Here is a 14,002-nt window from a genome sequence, read left to right as displayed (position 1 = left end):
AAAAAAAAAAAAAAAAGTAATAATAATAATAATAATAATAATAATCTGTTGGTTGGTTTTTTTCCCCAATTATTTCATAATAGAACATACTACCTAGCAATCGCCCGAAGGCCATGATCTTAACTCATCATATAACAAGAACTAGGATGTCAGGAAAGTACACACTACTAGGTAACATCTTCGTGCCAAAAGCCTATCTTGTCAAATTAATAGTGTCCTATGTTAAATTAATGAGACAAGACCTACCCTTCTATCCTTGATGCACATTCAAATTCATCGTTCACCCAACCCTATTCGCTTCTTCCAGTGAGTGCAAGCAAGTGGAAGCTCTATATATGTACACAGCCAAAATGGAATAGTTCCAACATAATAATCAACTTATATGTTACACACTTACAGTTCCCCTCATTGGGGAATCACTTCTTCTATAAGCAAGTATTTGATTATCACTTGAGGTGAACACCACTTGAGATGATGCTACCAATATAAAATTTGGTGCATGTTTGGCTAAGCTAAAATAAAGTTCACTTAATAAGTTCATACAAGTATAAGTTTTAAAATAAATAATCATTTTATTTTGTCAAAGTTAGAAAATAAAAATTTAGTTATTCAATTTTTCTGCAAGTCCATCCTATTCTATGTCGAAATAACTTACTTTTCCTACTTGTAAGAAAAAAAGTAACTTATCCAAAGATGCATGGAAGCAAAAATTTACTTATAAGCTTAGCCAAAAATGCTATTAATTACTTTCAAGATTATAAGTTCCACAATTTGCAATATATTTGCCCTAGCATTCACATGGATGATACCACTTTGAGATTACGGTATATCCAAGGTCATTAATTTCTACAAATTGCAATTTTATTCGTACTAGCCCAAACTATCACATAATTCAACTTTCAAACATAAAAATTATAGAGGAGAACAAATTAACGTGGGGAAAGAATGCACCTCCAAGGCATCAATCTCCTCCAGCGATGGTTTTCTTTTTGGTGCATCATCTTTGATCTCAATATCCAAAGAACTTTTGCTTGATTGCTTTTGTAAAGAGCCAAATGAATCCATTCCAAGAATCATACGAATTGCCTTCACCATTTGTGCCATTGTATTTGACTGCAGTTTCACCCAAGAACAACAGATTGAAACATTTATACAATAAATCTTTAAAGTAATACTTTGTTTGGGAAAGAACAAATATTATGATACCTTAATAACAAATACAGGCAAATGGTGAAACTTTGCCACACCGCGGATCCAAGGGTTCTGTTTAATTTCGGAACTAGATGTTAGAATAGCATTTGCAGAGCCAATATCATTGGTTACGTCTATTTCATCCTCAAGCTCCATTACAGCTGCTACTTGTAACAAATCAGCTTCTTGTATCTAAAATACAGCAAAAAGCAGGATAAATTTGATCTTGCATCCCTATATAATTAACTCACAACGCTAGGATATAAATCCTGTATAAAAATAAGGCACTGTTTGCAAAGAGTGTGCTACATCATTTATGTTTGTACAATCAAATATTTCACAAAATGGTAAAAACTATCATAATTATTTTATTCTCCATCATACATAAAAGACAAAAATAAGAATGGAAGACTCAGAAGTTACCTTGTGAGTGTAAACATGCGCTGGGGAGCTCCTTGAGCCTACAGACCCATTCGTGCCCATTTTCTTGGACTTAGAACTATACTCATCATCTTCCATATCAGACTCTATTCTAGTTTGTTTATTTTCATTATTTGTCACTTTTGGGTTTTCAACTTGTTCTTCTTCAGTACATGGAGTAGATTTCAACGAAGTATTAGCTTGCAGATTCATTTGGCGGACTTCAAATAGGGGAGATTTCCCTAGTGTCCATACAGATTGCAGTCAAGCTACACTATCAGAACAACGCATTAATATTAAAAATTATAGTCGAAACAAGACTTTGAATATACCAGCTAGTATGGCATCCACGGTTGCATCCAATCTATGATGAACACGACATTCAGTTCTTGATATCATCTCAACAGCACACGTAAATGTAGGAGGCCCTTTCCTCTCAAGAATTGTTTTCTGCACTTTCCTCTTCCTTGCTTCCTCATCACCAAGAGTGACACTCTGTTTTCAAACAAAACAAAATTTGAAGTGTCACTCTGTTGTTAAATGAACTAAATGCATGTTTAGTATGCACTAATGGATATGACGTAGAAAGTATATTAAACAAGATTTTAGCTAATTTTCATCCATTATACCGTCTAGTACTGTCCATATTTTCTACCAAATATGCTTTACAAGTTTTAATATTGACGATTCTGACCTGAGAAACTTCAAAACTGCTAACCTTATTGATCCATATGACAAGAAGTGTAAATGGCTAAGCTTATTACAGTTTTTCAACATGATACTAATGTCCATTGTGTAACACGCAAATAAATGAAAATGAAATGCAAGGGTGTCCGTTTGTACCTCTATGCCACCGATAAGGATCTGCAAAGCGGGATTTTTCATGATACTCTCTACAGTTATTCCATGTGCTGTGGCAACTAGCTGGACTCCTCTCTGGGCAATTGTACTTGCAGCCATTGCTTCTAACTCGGTTCCAATTTCATCAATTATGATGGTCTGAGGCATGTGATTTTCAACTGCTTCAATCATTACCTGTTTAGGATCCAAAAGATAGTACATATTCACTGACTAAAATTGGAGCATCAACAAATTATACGAAACAGAAGGACAAGCATTACGTGTACCACTCACATTATGCTGCATATGAACATTTGGGACTTGCATCCTTCTTGCACGACCTATACCAGAATGAGGAACATCTCCATCACCTCCTATTTCATTCGACGTATCAACAATAACTACACGTTTCTTCTGGTCATCAGCCAGCATTCTGGCAATTTCTCTGCACAATCAAAGTTACGTAATCACTATTGCACGTCGATATTGTTTTCCCTATCGGATAAATGTTATCAAACCTGTTCAGTATTAAATTTCTTTCCAGTCAGATAAAACTAGCTATGTTGCAATAAATGCAGCAGTAGCTAATGTTTCTTTATTAAGCAGTAGCCAACTACTCATTATTTAGCACCTGACCGTCAAACATATCTAAAGAAACTATGACAAGCAATAGGTGACAAATTTTAACAGGTTTCCAAAGGATCAACTAGAAATATAGAATATACCTGATTAAGGTTGTTTTGCCAACTCCAGGAGGCCCTATAACCAATATGGAGCCGCTTCCTTCTACTAAGTCCCGTATGATATCAGCACTTCCAGATACAGCCCGTCCCACCCGGCAAGTAAGGCCAATGATTTGCAATTTACGATTTCGAATTGCACTTATACGATGTAGAGAGTGATTAATACCAGAGCGGTTGTCTTCGGAGAAATCCCCAACCTGTGGACAATCAATTGACTTTACACTAAAAACCTGATAAGCTGACCTCTATATAAAGAATACAAGTGAAAGTGCTCAAATTAAGATTTTTATCTACTCATAATAGCTTTCAAGTAATTTCTTTCTCATAAGTAGGATATTAATCTTGATACAAATTCTTCATCGCAGGGTTTAAAATATTAATGTCGTTATTATAAAATATTTGTTCTTGAAACAAGAACAAGAAGTGAGCCAATGAATGATCAAAAGCAAGATAACAGATTCCAACTTCATAACTTGAGTGAATCATTTTGTGTGTTTAATTATATATAGCTTTTAGTATCATATCAAATGGCATTAATTAGACAACTTTTGAAATTGCGTCGTATAGATCCTCAAGCTTCACAGGCAGCTCTGAGATCACCCAATCTCCAGATGGAAATCGTGCAAGTGGCTTCCTTCCCAAGTCCATAACCACCTCAATTAGCTCCCCTATATCCTTGTGTCTAAGCAGCTCGTTCCTCATTCTCAGAGGCACTATTTCAAGAAACAACTTCAAGTCAGAGACGACCTCATTCTCCTGAGAACTCGAACTCGACGTGGAAGCCACATTAGAGGAAATTGATAACAAGCCATTTCCTGAATTGGACAAGTCTCTCGGCCGTCGAATCTCAGGAGACCGAACCTCTGGTGCCCGGGCCCGTGAAGACGATATCTTCCCACGTGTTCGACGAAACGCCGCTGAGAACGTAGGAGCGCCCAATTTACACTCTTTCAGATACCCATATGTTGAAATGGGGATCTGCTTAGCTGAGTACCAAGAACTGTGCAAATCGATCAACACTAACTGGGAATTTAGAGCTCTCATTGTTTTCGCCTCTCCCCGTATAAAAATCACAACAAACAGTAGGAATTCTACTTTTCTGGGTATGCAAAATCGTGATTGCCTTTAAAGGGAAGCAATGAGATGAGGGAAGATTCGATGGTATCTCCTGTGGCATCGGAGGGAAAGAGACACGATTGAAGAATCGTGCCAAAATACGAAAAAACTGTTCAACGAACGAGAAAGCTTGTCCACATGAAAGTGTAAAATGTGGGGGATCAGGGATATTTTCGGGCCACACATTGTGGTTGGTTGCGTTGGGGATTTGGTGTGCTTGCTAGAATCGTTTAGACCTTTCTTTCTTGTTTTTTCATTTTTGGCATTTCAATCAATAAATCAAACGCTTGTTCAATATTATATTATGAGTTCGATAAAATCGCACTTAATGATGATCGTTGAATATTTTTAATCTTCGCATTTTTTTCTTCATATACATTGGTTTTAAATCATCAAAAAATTCGCATGTACCCTCTAAAACAATAGATCATTAGATTATGAAATTTTGTGTACTATGTATTCATCAAATGATTTCTCTTATTCCCAATTAATAATGTCGTCATCATACTCGAGAAATTGATATGAAGAGAGAAGGCACACTTTGCCACTCCAAATGTGAATATTAAAGAATTTGACTTGTAAATTAGTATTCTCAACTCTTAGATGATAAAAGACAATCTTAAATGTTAGGTGGTAATGTGCAAGCAAGAACAATAATGTTTAGAACATTAGTTTTAGCAATAATTAGATCGGCATAAAATCAAGTCAAAGATAAAATACTATTGAGCCAATTTTGAAAAGTCAATAATTAAAAACCTATATCAATTTCATTTTCTCATCACCGGTTTTTAGTTTATGTTAAGCACCGATAACATTGCACACCATTTGATTGGTGAATACGTTAATGATAGGTCTCATGAATTTAATGATTCACCAATTAATTATTGTGACATGTCATCGCTTCTCTAAGCAGCAGTGTCCATTAGATCATTTCCCTATATATGTATTTGGAGGACTTCATTAAGTGTTTAAGTGTTAAATCATTTACAATACTTGATTAATCTTGCAAACCATTTCCAAAAATCTCTTTAAGCATTAAATTCAATTCAAGAGGAGGCAAATATCATTTGAGAACAACGATTAGGTATTCAAACTATCATCTTCCTTCCCACTTTCTTGTTTTGGTTATTTGTTTCTTCTCCATTCCCTATTATGTGTGAACCATATTTATAATAATCTCAAACGATATTTCTGCAATGAAGAAAGAAACCACTATGGTGATGACTAAGTTGATGAATCAAGATCTCGTTCGTTTGGACCGTTTTGATGGAACGAATTTCACGACATGTCAAGATAAATTGAAGTTCTGATGGCGACGAAGATATTCTACATCCTTGATCCTGATTTGGCACCGTTACCAGAACCAACTGGTGGAGAAATCGATGTCGTAAGAGTCGAAAGACAAAAAAGACAAGACATGAATTGATTTGCCATGGTTACATACTCAATGCATTATCGAACTGATTGTATGATCTCTACACAACACATCTTCGACAAAAGGGATATGGAAAGCTTTGAAAAACAAGTAAAAAGTCGAAGAAGAATGTTTCAAGAAATTCTTAATTTCTTGGTATTTTGACTTTTAATTTTTTGATAATATTCTTATTCTTCCCCAAATACATGAATTACAAGTCCTTGTTAATTGTTGAAGGCGGTTAAAATTGAGATTCCAAAAACTTTCCAAGTGGGAGTAATTATCGTAACACTCTCGGGAACTTGGAAAGTATATCGAAAGAAACCCATGCATAGTTTCGAAGATTACTCTTTAGAATAATTGTAAAAACATCTTTGTAATGAAGAAGAGTTAAGGGTGAGAGATAAGAGTGACAACTCTTATGAAGGCAATTCCAAGACCAATGATGTAGAGAAAATCAAACCTTTAAACAAATCCAACAAGAGAAAGCCTTCAAAGAACCTTAACAAGTTCAAGAAGACGTCCAAAGTTGGTTGTTTTGTATAGGGCTGGACAAAACTCCCGAACCAAACTGACCGAACCGAACCCGACGGTTCTTCTCAAATTAAATACCCGAACGGGTAATTGAATAAAAAACCGATGGGTACGGTTCGATTCTGGTTCTAGGCCAAGATCCAAAAAATCGAATCTCCTTAATTTTTTAATTTATTTATTTTAAATAAGCAAAATTATTTTATTTTTCTAAATAAATTTGTTAATTAAGTAATTTAGTTCAAACCACAAAATATGATTTTTCTATTTCTAATTTTCAGTTCAAAATCAACTTAATCAAATTGACCTCAATTTTATCCAAATCCGTTACTCTACTGTAGTGTCGTTTCTACTGGATAAAATCGAATTAAAACTCTACAACATCTCTCTTAATTATTTTGAGCTCGCTAACTTTCTCTTCCTGTGATTTTAATAATCAAATTTATGAAGAATTCAACAAAGAGAGACACAAAAGACACATAAGATTGGACTACGTTATTTTGTAAGAGCTAATATTGAACATATCATTAAATAAATTAATGTAACTTTGTATATATTAAAAAATTTAATTATAATACGGAACCGAATGGAACCAAACCGAATCGAATGGAACCGAACTTGAACAGTTCCATAATTAAATTTGGACCCGACGGTTTCACTTACTAAATATCTGAAAATTTCGGGTTGATTCGGTTCTAACGAGAACCGAACCGAACCATATCCAACCCTAGTTTTGTATGCGGGAAATGTGAACATTATGCAAAGAATGTCGACGTCGAAAACGAAACTAGTCCGAATGAAATGTGAACTCCAACAAAGAAGACAAAATTGTGGCCACCGTAAGTGAGATTAACGCAATCAAGGGAAAAGTCTCTGGATGGTGGTATGATACATGTGCAACCGTATATATATCATATGAGAAGTCTTTATTCAAAACTTATTATGAAGTGGATGGAGATCAAGAGATTCAAATTGGTAACGAAGTCCGATCTAAGGTGGTTGAAAAAGGAAATATAGAGATCATCTTCACTTTCGGCAAGACCGTTACCTGACCAATGTGCTACATGTTCCCAATATGAATAAGAACTTAGTTAGCGAAAATTTCCTAGGAAAACGAGGCATAAAATGTGTTTATGAGTTAGGTAAACTTGTACTATCCTTAAACGAGAAATTTGTTGAAAAATTCTATTTTTGTGAAGGAATTGTCAAATTGTGTATTGTATACAAGATGATTAATGATAAATATGACTTTGCTTATATTGTTAATTTACTTACGTCATAACATGCTAGATTAAGTCACATAGGAAATAGTAATATGAAAAGAATGTTGAAATGTGACTTAATATCATATAATGAAAATGATGTATTTAAATGTAAAACCTATGTAGAAATTAAGATGACTAAGAAGCCTTATCAAAGTGTAAATATGACTTCTATTATTTTGAAATTAATTCATATAAATATATGTGAATCAAATGGAAATTTAACTATGGGTGAAAATAGGTATTTCATTACTTTTATAGATGATTACTCTAGTTATACATATATTTATTGATGAAACATAAATACGATACATTTGATATGTTTAAAACATATGAGAATGAAGTTAAAAGTCACTTAACTAAGAGAATAAAAACTTTAAAAAGCGATAGAGAAGATGAATAATTTCATAGTGATTTCAACTTGTTTTGTGAACATAAGGCAAAATCCATCAATATTCCGTACCTAGAATTCTTGAACAAAATAGTTTAGTTGAAAGAAAAAATAGAATCTTAGTTGAAATGATAAATACTATGTTAAATTATGCCAAGTTGTCATTTAATTTATAGGGTGAAACATTGCTGAGTGCGTGAAGACTATTAAATAGAATTTCTACTAAATTTACGAAAGTTTCTCCTCATGAATTGTGGAAAGGAAGAGAACCTAACAGTAAGTACTTCAAAGTATAGGAGTATCTTATTTATTGTAAGAACACGAACCCTAATATGATCAAGTTAGATCCAAGAGGCATTAAATGTGCCTTTGTTGAATATGTTAGTAATAGCAAATCGTATAGATTATTAAATTTGGAAACTAATGTGATTATTAAATTCAGTGATGTAAAGTTCTTTGAGAATTCACTATCTTCGAATAATGAATTAAGAGAAACTTTTAAAGAGATCTCAAGCTCTAGTGGAACACAAGATAAAACATCTTTTAAAAAGGTTAATGAATCTAGTGAGCCATGAAAAAGTAAAAGAACTCGAATTGAAAAGTCTTCAAGACATGATAAAATTGACCCTCAACTTATTTCCTTTTACTTAGTAGAAGGAAAAGGAAATGAGAAGAATTTCGTAAGAATGACTCATTTGGTCTACAAATGGAAATCGATCCTAAAATTTATAAAGAGGCTATGGCTTTTCGTGATAGCACCTCTTGGAAAGATGCGATTAAATATGAAATAGATTCAATTATATCAAACAACATATGGAAACTTGTTGATTTACCACCCGATTCCAAATCTACTGGATGTAAATGGGTGTTTAGGAAAAAATATGACGTTAATGGTTCTCTTAATACTCTTAAGGATATATTAGTAGCTAAAAGGTTATCAACAAAAGAAATGAATAAACTATTTTGATACTTATGTACTGGTAGCTAGAATAATATCAATTAGGATATTATTTGTATTAGTGTCCATACATGACTTGCATATTCATCAAATGGATATTAAGACGGCATTCTTGAATGGAGATCTTGATGATGACGTTTATATGGAGCAAGTCGAAGGGTTTACTCTACCCGAAAATGAACATAAAGTGGGCAAGTTTGTGAAATCGTTATACTATTTGAAGCAAGCGCCTAAGAAATGACATGAAAAATTCGACTTGGCTAGTGTTTCATTTGGTTTCAAGCATAATAGTATAGATAAATGCTTATACTCCAAATTATGTGATAATTATATTACATTTATTTGTTTATATGTTGATGACGTGTTGATTATGTGTAATCAAATGAATGGAATAAAAGAAACGAAGAGATTTCTTTCTTCCACATTCAAGATGAATGATCTTAGATAAGTGAATATCATTTTGAGTATTAAAAGTTACTAAAATTAGTGGGGGGTTGCCATTTAAGTCAATTACATTATATCGAGAATGTGATAAATAAATTCAAATATTTGAATACAAAAGAATTTAGTAGCCCCTTAATCCAAGTTTAAAACTCATAAAAAATTATGGCAAAGCAGTTACTCAATTGGAGTATGCAAGTGCTATAGAGAATCTTATGTATGAAGTTCAATGCACAAGATCGGACATAACTTATACAATTAGTAAACTTAGTAGATTTACTAGTAACCCGAGCAAGGATCATTGGAAGAGTTCTTGACTATTTAAAGAAAATCGAGAACTTATGTCTACAATATACCAAATTTTCGACTGTATTATAAGGGCTTGTCGATGTTAATTGGATATCTAGCATGGGTGAAAGTAAATCTACTTCAGGTTGAGTGTTTGCTTTTAGAGAATGTGCTGTTTCTTGAAAATCAAAGAAACAAACGTGTATAACACACTTCACTATGAAATCTGAATTTGTAGCATTATTAGAAATCGAGAAAGAAACTGAGTAGCTTAAAGATATACTTTATGAGATACATTTGGAACTGAAGAATATATCTCCAATACCTATCATGTGTGGTAGTCAAGCCACATTAGTAAAGGCATACAATAAAGTATACAACGATAAGTCTAGACTATAAGTTTTAGATATGACTATATAAGAAAATTAATCAAAGATGAAATAAATTTTCTAAATTATGTCAAGTTAATCGAGAACTTGGTAGATTCTTTAATTAAATCTCTAAAAAGAGATTTAGTAACATCTACTTTGAGTAGAATGAGATTGAAACTCTTGAACTAAAAGGTCCATCAATGATGACAACTCTACCTGTCATTACATAATAAGTGATCTAAGGGATTCCAAGGGTAACAACAAGTCATTCAATATATGAATAGTTTCTACATTATAAAATCTACAATAACCTTATTCTAATTAGATAATGTTGGTTGTTACTGAAAGTGAGGGTTGATCTTTAAGCTTTTAATGAGGTTCAGTACTAATTACAAGTATCTCTAAAAAGTAACAAAGATACTATTAAAACTTCACTTAGATGAACTTCGAGGTAGTATCGTCTCAATAGAAGTTAGATTTTCTCTTTTAAAAGTTTGTCAAAAAATGATAAGTGTGAGGTCATATTAGCGCTAAGCAAAGTTGAGGAATCGAGAACTTGGTAGATTCTTTAATTAAATCTCTAAAAAGAGATTTAGTAACATCTACTTTGAGTAGAATGAGATTGAAACTCTTGAACTAAAAGGTCCATCAATGATGACAACTCTACCTGTCATTACATAATAAGTGATCTAAGGGATTCCAAGGGTAACAACAAGTCATTCAATATATGAATAGTTTCTACATTATAAAATCTACAATAACCTTATTCTAATTAGATAATGTTGGTTGTTACTGAAAGTGAGGATTGATCTTTAAGCTTTTAATGAGGTTCAGTACTAATTACAAGTATCTCTAAAAAGTAACAAAGATACTATTAAAACTTCACTTAGATGAACTTCGAGGTAGTATCGTCTCAATAGAAGTTAGATTTTCTCTTTTAAAAGTTTGTCAAAAAATGATAAGTGCGAGGTCATATTAGCGCTAAGCAAAGTTGAGGAACTTGAGAATGCTTGATACTAATGTGTATGTAAAATATAGGATGTTTTTCATTTTGTTAGGTGCTAAAATCAAATCAAGTTCCTTGCCATTTAAGGATCCCATAAGCTATGCAAAAATCCTGGTACTCAGTGAATAGTTTAGGAGCATGTAAAGGTCTAATGATTTTGCTAAAAGCAAGTAATTTTCTTTGTCAAAGCAAGTGCTTTACTTATTTTGAAAGTATCATCTACTTTCGTGGTTTCTACAGTTGAAATGAATGCTATACATAGGTGTGTGTGCTTGTACGTGTCAACTCAAGAACTTGTTGAAGTTGTTGAATAGAAGGAAAGGGTGAATGAGGAAATGTGATAGAAAGGCAAGAGGAATTCAAATTGGTTGCATGTCTTTTGAGATTCTAATAATTGTCATTATATTTGTGATGGACCCCCAATTTATTTTTAAAATTTTTTTTTTTTTTTTTTTTATACAAGTAGTGTTATTCAATAATTTTTTACCAAATGAAAGTTAAAATTGAGGCAGTTATATTGTGTGTTTACCTCTGCTTAAATTCTTTTAGGCTTGTCAAATATTATGAAGAGTCATACTGTCAAGAAAATGGTATTTTTACACTTTTTACCTAGGCTAAACGAATGAGCATTCTTTTCTTGTTTAAAAATAAGAAAATAGTAATTATGTAAATATGTTATTTAATTGTTGACTTCGATCATAACTTTTCAGGTTTTTCCAAGTAAGCACTTAGTGTTTTTGTGTGTGTGTGTGTGTGTGTGTGTGTGTGTATATATATATATATATATTTTTTTTTTTTTTTTTAATCTAACCAAAATACTGTTTGTTATCTCTTTTTTCTACACTGATATTTTATATTTTGGTAACATTATGTATTATACTCGTATAATGTGTTACAAAAAGTGTAACCGTGTAACATATATGTTAAATTATTTGTAAAATGTAAACACATAGTCAAACGTGTAACAAAAAGTATAACATATTTCACTGCATATTTCTACCATCGTTACCTCCACCAACAACAATGAAGTATCGTCATCATCAACACTAAAGTTATCTCACGATAGTGCCAGCCAAATCATCGATTACATAAAAAATTCTAGATCTTGACGTCCCCGACCTCCATCTCATCTATCACCACTAGATTCCATAGGTGTAGGCAAGTTATAGATCTTTAGGTCTAATGGAGTTGGAGGTAGCAACTTCGCAAGTTTGGTAATGGTTTTCAGTTGAGCATGTAGTGGCGGAACCAACAGTGATTTTTACGAGTTTATCCGTTGTGCGCATTGGTGATTCTACAGAGTCATAGTGGTGTTTAGACATATTGTTGAGTGTTTTTGTGTCTGTATGGTGCATCAATTGTGTTTTTGTATTGTGCACGTGCGCCTGTATTGCTTTTAGGCTTTTTAAAACTATATATATATATAAAAATATATGATAAAACTGTAGAAATATGTAAAAAAAGGAGTGGGAGATATATAGCAAAATACTCGATCAATTAATAATGTGTTAACTTAATAATATGTAAATTTTATAAAAATTGTATATTATAAAATTTATATAATATTATAAAATTTACATAAGTCTCACCTAATAAATAAATTAATAGCTTATTGATATATAGTGCTTAGAATCCAATTCCGTGACCTTTCTAGAATATGACTCAATAATTTTTTATTTTTTTCTTTAGATTGTAGTACATTGAACAATGTACTAACTATGTGTGTGAAATTCATGAATTTTACTTCATTTCAATAGATGCATAAAATTGATAGTTTGTAAAATGAAAAACTAAATTCTATATAAAATATTCAAAAATAAGAAATACTTTGTTAAATTAATAAATTCTTGAGTAATCGATAGATTAATGAATTTTTCTTAGCCTCAAAATTTATTGATTTATAGAGGTTTAGCTGTAATTCCACTTATCAATTAACTAATGGGAAAATTAGGTCTTGTACCCTAAAAAATTAATTGATTTGGTATATACTTAATAACTAATTAAATCAATTAAGGATCCTAATTAATACGTTATAAAACCCCAAAACTTTCAAAACTCCCCAATATATGGGGGTGTTTGGGAGACATTTTTACGTAAAAATGCATTTTTGAATAAATTAATGGGAAATGTGTGGTTGAAAAATAAGGAAAATTTTTGGATTTACGTGTAATATTATTTTAATAAAGAATATGTGGTTGAAAAGAAGAGAGAAAAATGTATTTTGAAAAAAAATGGATACTAAACGGGGTTTATATTTTATCCACGACTTCAATTGTAATCGGCGAGCATTGTTTCATCCATTCAAACTCGTCAACTTCTTGCAATATTCATTCAAAACTGCAGAGAAATTGCAAAATGTCGATGATTCCAAGATTTTCTAGCCGTCGATCAATTGGTTACTACCCATTTTCCCTGGAAGCCTGGTGCCGTTTGAAGGCTGGCCACTAAGTACATGTTTTCGGCTACTCTCGAGTAATTTATGGTCCAAGTTCCCATCATCTTCAAATTCCGAAACTACATTATTTGCCCATGCTATGATTGATTGAAGAGAGACCCCCAATGCTCATGTTTTCAAGGTCGCCGTGTTGGGCTACAGAAGGAGGAGGTGAAGGCAGAGGTTGAAGATGATAGGATTCTACTGATAAGTGGAGAGATTTTTGGGGTTGTTTTGCTTTACAAGTTAAATTGAATTTCTCACATGTAGATGCTTGGCTATGCAGAGGAAATTGCATAAACTTTTCTGCGAAATTGATTTTAATAGGGGGAGTTTATAGGTGGAGACCAGGGTGTCATTCGCGGATTAGGGGAGTTTAATCCTTCAATGAGTTCTAGTGCTTGCAGTGTTGGTATCAATTAAAATGCTACGATAATGTTGTGTTATTTATTTTTATTTTTTTGCCAAATCTATCATTATTTGGTATCATTTTGTATACTGACTTAGCCGTTTGTGGTGTAATGAATGTGTTTCGCGCGGGTTAGTCGCCAACAATTAAAAGGGATCAGACGATTGTGTAAAGGATAAATCTCTTG

General features: G+C 32.6%; 1 protein-coding gene across 2 annotated transcripts in view; it reads right to left on the bottom strand.

Annotated features, from left to right (window-relative positions):
• LOC111407400 (uncharacterized protein ycf45) overlaps positions 1-4,538 on the bottom strand; it is a 5,589-nt gene extending 1,051 nt beyond the window's left edge. Inside the window, exons 1-8 of one of the 2 annotated variants that reach the window (XM_023036844.1) lie at positions 3,741-4,538; positions 3,177-3,391; positions 2,746-2,896; positions 2,455-2,646; positions 1,944-2,106; positions 1,615-1,853; positions 1,207-1,263; positions 952-1,113 (exon numbers count right to left, since the gene is read on the bottom strand). In XM_023036844.1, coding sequence (XP_022892612.1) covers positions 952-1,113; positions 1,207-1,263; positions 1,615-1,853; positions 1,944-2,106; positions 2,455-2,646; positions 2,746-2,896; positions 3,177-3,391; positions 3,741-4,238 — 1,677 coding nt within the window. In that variant the 5' untranslated portion in view covers positions 4,239-4,538. Of the gene's footprint in view, positions 1-951; positions 1,114-1,206; positions 1,384-1,614; positions 1,854-1,943; positions 2,107-2,454; positions 2,647-2,745; positions 2,897-3,176; positions 3,392-3,740 lie in introns of both variants that reach the window. The other variant, XM_023036843.1, reaches the window with a different exon arrangement.
• Positions 4,539-14,002: the final 9,464 nt, after the last annotated feature.

Source organism: Olea europaea, chromosome 13 (assembly GCF_002742605.1).
Source record: "Olea europaea var. sylvestris chromosome 13, O_europaea_v1, whole genome shotgun sequence".
Lineage (NCBI taxonomy): Eukaryota > Viridiplantae > Streptophyta > Magnoliopsida > Lamiales > Oleaceae > Olea > Olea europaea.
Note: the sequence above shows the minus strand (reverse complement) of the source record. Positions and strands in the feature narration are given on the sequence as shown.